Genomic DNA, 8296 nt, shown 5'->3' with positions numbered 1-8296 from the left:
TTGCCAGGGAGGTAAAAAAAGACAGAACAATAAGAAAATCCCCCCCCCTCCACACACACACACACACACACACCGCCTTTCAGTCTGCAAGGCCAGTTCTGGAGCCGCTGGCTTGTCCTGGCAAAGTCTGTTTAACCCTTTCCTGTAGACTCTCCCTTGTTGGGGAAGCTGAGCCTTCCTGTCTAGAGTGGAGGCAATTCCAGTGCATCCAAAGTGGCCCCACCAGCTTCCGCCCATTTTTCTGATAAATCGAGTGTTTCCATCCTCAGGCAGGCCAAGTGCCCATGGCAGTGGCCAGTTCTGGCCAACAGGATGCAACTGAAGGAAATGTTCTGGTGACGGGCTTTCCCCAGGGCCGTCCTGCTGGTGTGGCTGCCATCTGAACCCTGGGGTGGGTGTTCCCATAGAAACAGTGCCCGTGTCCACGGAGCACGCCATGGCCCAACCGTATCTGCCAAAGCAGCAGCATTCGATTCTGGAGCTTGGCGGTATTGGCAGAAGTAATCCAGGATTGCTGCAGTCTTGGCGACCTGAAGTGACTTACTCCTTCTCAGAATGCCTTATTTTGAGTCACTTTAGTGCCACTCCCCTGGGCTTCTGGGTCAGCACACCAGCTGTGTACTGGGAAGAGCAGTTTCATGGGGCTCTTCTGAAAATGATGTGAGATGATTTATTGAAGATTCTTCCCCGAGATCGAGCTTTGTTCATATTTTACCCCTGGTGCTTGGTCCACTGCCTGGCATATAATAAATACCCTGTAAGTTATTTGTGGAATAAATAGACACATTAATTATACAGTAATTCTTTTTGTCTTAGGATTTCCTAAGACAAATTGGGTCCAATGGTTGGGAAGAGGAAGCAGGAAGAAAAGAATTGGGCTTAAATTTTTGTGTAGTTCAGTACTGGTGCTCCTTTCACACCTTCTTGTCTGCTCTTTCATTGAGTCTGGCCCCTGCATTAGCCTCTTCTCTGCTGCTTCTCTAACATCCTCAGTGACACCCCTCACGTTGGAACAGCCTCGGAGTCGGGTTAAAGCTGTGCAGCTTGGCGCCGGCAGGTGGCGTGGTGGTTAAGGGCACTGGAAACAGTGCAGCTGAGGGCACTTAGGAAACCCTACACTGGACTGGAGGAAAACTGGCCGTGGCGGTTAGAAAGAAGTGTCTGGGGACCAGCAGGTGGCGTAATGGTTATGTCTCTGGACTCCCATGTAGGTGACCGCAGTTCAGGACCTGGGCCCAGTGGCTTAAAACTCACACCAGAGATGTGTGCGTGCATACCCAAAGATTCAAGAGGTGACAGAACGAGAAGGGATTGAGGCATGGCCGTCTCTCTTGGGGGGTGATTTCTCCCTTTCTGTTTCTCATCGTCTCTTTGGTGAGCATACGCTCCCTATAGCAAAAATTTCTCTTAAAAAGGAGAGTGTCAGTGCTTGTGTGTGTGAGAGAAGTCAGGTACTACCACTCCAGGTGGTCAGTTTGTCCTCACCGTCCAGATGGGCAGGAAGGTAGAGGATGGCTGTCCCCAGCTGCGGGGTCTGCATTGGCACGAGGAGGGGCTGCCTCTCAGAATGGTGAGCAGGGATTCCTCGGGCTTGTGGGCCACAGTGATGATTTCTTTTTTAAGTAGATTCTCTACTTTATTTTTTTTTTTTTTTTTTTTTTTTTTTTTTTAATTTTCCCAGTGGGCATGTGTGCCCAGAGAAAGTTGGGATAGCAGCTAAGGGTGGTGAGAAGGCACCTCCCATGGGGCATGGCCACACCCCAATCCCTCCCCCTCCTCGCAGGATTTTGGGCATTCACACACATGTTCCTGGCATGTTCCCCAAGCCACTAGGTCTGGGACTCAAACCGTGCACTTGACCTTGTATGATCCAGCCACCTTAACTCCCACAGCGCTGGCTGGCCCGACTCCCTGCGCATTGAGAGATACCGCTAGGACCTTCTACCTCTCCCCATGGGCGTCCCAGGGGAGAGCATACACGATTTGGAAAGCAGTGTTTGACTGGTCCTCCCAGGCACTGTTGTACCATGGAAAACACCCTGTCTGTGGCACTTGCTCCCCTGGCTTCGGGAAGAGGCAGCCCTGTGCCCAAGTTCAGAGCGTTTCCTCTGTGCCCAGTGCTCCCAAGCTGGGATAAACACGTGACTTCTGGTTTTGTGGCTGTTGCTGGGTCTCAAGTGAGATGCGGAAGCTTCGTGTGTGCAGTTGGCAAAGCATTGCTGGCTGTAAATAAACCTCCGTTCTCAGTCGGGACCCGATATTCGCTGCTGAGTAAACTCCCAGCTCAGATGGCAGCGTGTCCAGCCTCATGGGGCCATATTGTTTTTACTTCCTTCCTCTGCTCTAGCCAGCTTCGTCAGGGCTGGGCTTTTTTATTCGCTGCAGGAAAACCACTTTCCAGGGTCTGTAATTCCTGAGAACAGCAGAGCCCCTACCATCCACTTACAGCGTGGCCGGTGCATTCTCATGAGTCTCTGTCACAATTAAGAAACAGAACTGGCAGAGCCAGCAGGTGGCGTGGTTAAGGGTGCTGGACTCCCACATGACTGACCATGGTTCGAGTCCCAAGCCTGGTAGCTTGCTTTCTCACTTTCCCTCTTTCACTCTGTCCCTCTCTGATCAAATTTAAATAAATAAAATTAAATAAAACTTTAAAAAAAAGAAAGAAACTGAACTGGCAGGTTCACATCACTGTTCTCCAGGGACAGCTCCTGCCTGCTATAGCCACCTCATGCTCTGGTTGTTGGGACTTTGGTCTCATGTGAAGTCCAGGGAGGGCGAGGTACAGACGAAAGTGGAGTCTGAGTTGGGTTTCCTCAGCCAGCTCCAAATGTGGCCTGTGCTCACCCTCTCCTCTTTTCCTTGCCTTCTCACTTGGCTTCTCCTGGAAAGCTGCGGATTTGAGGGGTTCGATGTGTCTTTTTTTTTTTTTAAGAATTATTTTATTTAACTTTATTATTATTATCATTATTATTTTCCAGTTTGATCAGAGAGAGACAGAGAGAGAGAGGGGAAGTGAGAAAGCAAGCCACTAGATCTGAGACTTAAGCCATGGTGGGTCATGTGGGAGTCCAGCACCTTTAACCACCATGCCACTTGCAGGCCCTTGAGGGGTTCGATGTGTCTTAATTGGACTTGGAGTAGGGAGTAGAAGAGGTTGACCTGGTCTTTTCTCCTAGGAGCTGCTTGCTTGCCTTCCTCTTGGAAACTGGGTGGAGCCCTGCTCCTGTCCGCCTGCAGGGCACGACTGTTCAGCTGTGCCCCTGGCTGTGGGTTCCATGCCTCTGGGCTGACGCAGATGTCTGGTAAATACAGCTCCAGGCTGGCTTCTCACTTTGACCTAAGGAGGCCGGAAGGATGGGTTTAGACAAGTCAAGACAGGTGTTCCCTGTGCATTTTGAAGCACGCTTTGGGGGATGAAAAGAGGAACAGTGGTTTCTTGTTGCTCGTAGCCTCATAACTCTCTCCCTCCCTGCCTCTTAAAGGGCAGAGTGAGCTTTGTGACTCCATCTTGAACTGCTGGCGGTAGTAGTGGAGACCTTCCTTCCTTCTCCGGAGCTCTGTCATTTAAAACACTTCGTCTGTTTTTCAGACACTGTGGCTTATGCCTGTAACTATCACGGATGATTGGTCTATTTCCTGGCTTAATTCTTAGTATCTGAGGCCTGACTGACAGGAGGGTATCTCCCTGGGTCTTAGATTTGAGTGTGACCCCGCCAAGTCCTGATCTCCCTGCCATTTGTAGAGGTTGCTTTTGTTAGATGAAACTTGCTTTAATGAATAGATTAGCTTAAATGGTTCTCAAAACATCTTTGGGATATTTGGGGGGTATTCCTCACTGTCTTCAGCGCTCTGTCTGCGCTTTCCTCGGTGTTACTGGGATTCTGGACCCTTCTCCATTTAAGAACGGGTGCTGTGGCTTCAGGCCCATTGTTATGGGATGAACCAAGCCCTTCACTGTGCTCAGGACAGGCTGTGAGGTTAAGCTCTTTGGGCGGTGGGCACTTGAGGATCTCGGAGTCTGAGCTGTCTTTCTTTGGAGTAGCTTGTTAGTGACCCAGATGTCCACGTGCAGTAGCTCACAGCCCAGCTTGTTGGTCTCAGGGCAGAATTACTTTCTAAAACATGGCAAATGCGGCTAACAGGAAGTGCAGATTCCCACCGTGTGATTCTCCAGGACTTCTGGGTCTCAGGGGTGCCTGTGACACCAACAGAAGTCTGAATGACACACTCGAGACTTCCCAGGAGACCTTAGCGGCCTGGCCACTCTTCGTCTGGCTTAGAGCTGTGCAGGATCGTGTGTGTGTTTAGGTCAGGGGATTCTCTTTCGGCAGGGCTAGGCAGAGGTGCAATGATAATGCAGCCAGACCCACATGGGAACATCCCAGGTTCACATCCTGGGGCCTCCCTGTGCACAGCGGGCCTATGCATGTGTTCTGGGCTGGGAGCAGCTGCAGGTGGGTTGTGGCATGAAGACCCTGTTAGAGTGCTGTCTCTGCCTGTCTCTCTCCTCCCTTCCCCAGAAGAAAAAGAAACACTTTTAAAAAAGAAGACCGGCGGGTGGCATGGTGTTAAGGGCACCAGGTTCCCACATGGCCGACTACAGTTCAAGTCCCAGACCTCGCAGCTTACTTTCTCACTTTTTCTTTCTCTCTCTCTTCTGTCTCTCGCTCTTTCTCTGGTTCTTTCCCTCCCTCATTCACTCTGTCCCTCTCTGGTCAAATTAAAATAAATAAAGTTAAAATAAAATAATTCTTTTTAAAAAAACTTAAAAAATAAAGCCTTTAGGGTGAGCAGGTGGCATGGTGGTTAAGGCTCTCAGACTCCCACATGGCCTGTCACGTTCTGAGTCCCAGATCCTTGAAAATTATGCTAGGTGTGTGTATCTGGGTGCCCAAAATCCTGAGAGGAGAGAAGAGGAGGTTTTGCAGCGTGGCCATGCCCCTGGGTTGGGGGGTGGTTTCTCACTTTCCCTTTCTGTCTCTCTGTCTCTTTTTGGCAAAGGCACGCACCTTATGGGGGGAAAATAAACCCAGGAAGTCCTCACTCACGGGCTCGCATGCATCCTGGACATTCTCCACCCTATTTTGTACTAAGGGCAGAGGAGCAAAGACTAAACTAGTTAGCAACTTGAAACTAGCTATCCAGCTTACCTTTTTTCCCTCAAGTGTAGGAAGGTTAATACGGGGGAACAGGGAGCCAAGCCAAAAACAAAAGGGAAAAAAATACGTGACATCTGTGATTTTGCTCCATCGTCTCTTCTCTCTGAAGCAGGCATGACTAACCGACCTCGGCTAAGCCAGCAAGGCCTTTGTGCAATGCAGGAATCCCCCCCATCTCCAGGGTCACAGAAGTCATGGGAGGCTCCCCAGGGAGGCCCCTGAAGTCACGAATATGGTTTTCTTGAAGAGACATCACATGTTCGATGACTAACTTCCCAGTCCTGTGAGCTGGGCTAGGTAGACCCCAGCTGGAAAGCGCACTCTGCCTGCGGCCTGAGCCTCAGGCTGGCGCTGCGGGACTGCGGGAGAGTGAGCAGGTTGGCACCCTCTGACCAGCCAGCGGGCTGGGGGTCGCGATGTGCCCAGCTGATGTTTTCCCACACTCGGCCGCAGAAAGCTGTCCTCTGGGGGAAACGGCACAGTCCACATTTCATTACCGACACGCTCTTTAACGGCAGTTTCTTTGGACTCGCTGCTACAAAGGAGGGTTGTTGGTCCTCTGAGAGTCTGGCGTGTTCTGTAGGACCCGCAGCTGAGTTATGGTTCTAACCTGAACTTGGCACAGCCCTTCTTCCAGCTCGCTCTGCCTCCTCGTTGCCCACCTGATTGGCAGGGGGCGGGTGGCTGGAAGAGACCGGTTGCTAAGCAGCCCTGCTGACATTGTGCTCTTCCAGGTTGAATGAATAGCTGCAGTGTTCCAGCATGAGGGGGTTTGGGCCTGGCCCAGATCAGGAGGGACTTTCCGGGGAAGAACCACCAGCCTGGTCTTGCATGGAGCCGTCGCGTTTGGGAGCCCTCCTCGCACCTTCTTTCGGCCACTCCGCGGCCTTTCTTTGTAGAAGCAGAGTCCAGAGAGCGCTCTGGCTGTGCATGCGGAGTTCTTGTTGCAGGGTCCTTAGTGTCTGAGCCCTCCCGACAGGGGGAAAGGAATGAGGCCCAGCAACTCTCTGAGCTCAGCTTCTGCCATCTCGGTCTTTTTGGTCTTTAGCATGTATAGCACTTTTGGTCACTGATCTGAGTTTGAGAGCTGGGTATTGGCTACCCAGAAGTGGGGAAAACAGGTGTGTTCTTGCCGTTTTCCATTTGGGACGGTGGAAGACACCCCCCCCCCTTTGTGCCAGAAGCCTGTAACATGGGGCTTGGACCGTGGCGGCATCGATTTGGTTGGAATGAAGCGCAGACTCTAGAACAGTGAGGTCAGAGGACGTCTGATAAGCAGCCTCTGCTCTCGGGTTTCCACAGGCTGTGTGCAGGCAGTGTTTGCTTTAAGGATCGGAGAAAGCTTTTCTTTGGAGAGAATACAAAGCCAGTGTAGAGAGCAGAGAGCCAGAGAGGCCGCGTGGAGACAGGGTCACGATTAAAGGCACACGACGTGTTTGCCCTGGGCTTCTGTGAGCCACTCCTTTATCAGAAACTGCGGTAGAGTTCCTCATTTTTATTCAGACTAATAATAAAAACCTCTTGGGAGCAGCTAATCTTTTGTTTCAGTCTCGGAACTGGATGTTGCAAAGTCACCGTCCCTTGCATCCTCAGTCCTAGCAGAAGGGACAGTGGCACTCTGGGTCTGCTGGCCACGTTCAGTAGGGAGAGAGGTGGCAGGGCCCAGAGCTCTGCAGTCCCTTCAGGCAAGCCTCCTGGGGCTCGAGGAGACAGTGGGCAGAGTTCAAGTGGTGTACATGGTGTTCACTGTCCCCAGCCACAGGGGTATAGGTCCATGCTGGAGACCGTGGAGGACAGACCTCGTGGGGCCCGGAGCACCAGCTGCAGTGAGGGGAGAGCTAGGGGCTCTGGGTGCTAGAGCTGTCTGACCAGAAGCACCGGCTCACCCTTAGTGACCCTGTTGGTGCTTTTGCCTTTCCCCTTCCTTAAAACCCTGAGTGGCCTCAGGGAAGAAAGTACCTCTGGCTTGAGAGCCCGGCTCACCCCCTTGTATCCGTTTCTCTTTTGCAGGATAACACAGAAGTAGAGAAGCGAGATCCCCAGGAATTAGTTGGTAAGTACCCCCAGGGGAGCCTCCGAGGCGTGTTTTGACCTTGTCCTGAGCTAGCTGGCTTCCAGTCATGCCAGGCCTGCTGCTCCGTGGGCTTCTCTCCATACTCCCTCTCAAGGCCTTGGCATTTCCTAGGGTGCCTGGGTGAGACACCAGGGAACAATTCTCCTTTGAAAATCGTGGTCATGCATGTGATTGGGCTTTGTGGGTTGCCAGTGTCGTCAAGAGGGAATTCAGGGCCCCTTCAGTTGGGGGCTTGTTTGGGTCTTTCCTTCGCCTTGGGCCTGTTCTCTGTCTTGGTACACCCTTCCCCCTCCCCACTGGCATATCCACGCTGCTCAGGGAATCAGCGAGTGGCCTCTGCTGGCACTTCACTCTGTCCCCAGGCAGGAACATGCTCACAGCCTGGAGTCTGGGACCCTCGTGACTAGGGAGGAGCAGGATTTTGTTTCTGGAAAACAGCCCACGTTGTTGTGTTCTGTGCTAACCCAGGCCTCTTCGTCCTGTTAGAAAGCCCCGCTCCTTTAGTTTGGTCATAGACTGTATAGCATCCCGAACACCTGGCAGGGGCAGTTCTTAGTGTCTGAATGTGGAGCTCAGGGCATGGCTGAACTCCCTCTCCCTGACGGATAGTGGCCTGCAGATCCCTGGGTTCTTTGATCAATGGAATTTGTTTATGTCTTTTATCCTATAGAAGCCAGGATTTTCCTAAAACTTAGAATTGGCCTTTCTGAAGATGACACTGTACAGGTGTGACGATTGGCTTTGAGGGCAGAGGAGGCAGAGCACACGTCTGCAAGGAAGCCTTTTCCGATGGCTGGGAGCCTCTCTCCTCTGCGCCCTCCCACTCACTACCCAACCCTGCTGTTTACTGCTGAGGTGCCACAGCTGGAGGCAGAGTGCAGCCTGCCCCCAGGGCTCACGCTGGCAGCATTGGGCCAGTGCTGGAATGTGCTGGGCATCAGCTGGCCCAGCCCCCGGCTTCTTCTGTGGCCAGGTTGTCACTTTTTTTTCTGCGCCACTTTTTAAGTTTTGGCCTAGAGTGCATATGCTTACTGAAAAGGAAGAGAGGAAGTGGGAAACA

At 52.0% G+C, this 8296-nt stretch overlaps 1 protein-coding gene across 2 annotated transcripts in view; it reads left to right on the top strand.

Moving 5' to 3' along the window:
- SAP30BP (SAP30 binding protein) overlaps positions 1 to 8296 on the top strand; it is a 46681-nt gene that overhangs the window by 26601 nt on the left and 11784 nt on the right. For both annotated transcript variants that reach the window (XM_006145806.3, XM_006145807.3), the window contains exon 4: positions 7173 to 7215. In XM_006145806.3, the coding sequence (XP_006145868.1) occupies positions 7173 to 7215 (43 nt within the window). The remainder of the gene's footprint in view (positions 1 to 7172; positions 7216 to 8296) is intronic.

The sequence above is a fragment of the Tupaia chinensis genome, unplaced genomic scaffold (assembly GCF_000334495.1).
Source record: "Tupaia chinensis unplaced genomic scaffold, TupChi_1.0 Scaffold000159_1, whole genome shotgun sequence".
Lineage (NCBI taxonomy): Eukaryota > Metazoa > Chordata > Mammalia > Scandentia > Tupaiidae > Tupaia > Tupaia belangeri.
Note: the sequence above shows the minus strand (reverse complement) of the source record. Positions and strands in the feature narration are given on the sequence as shown.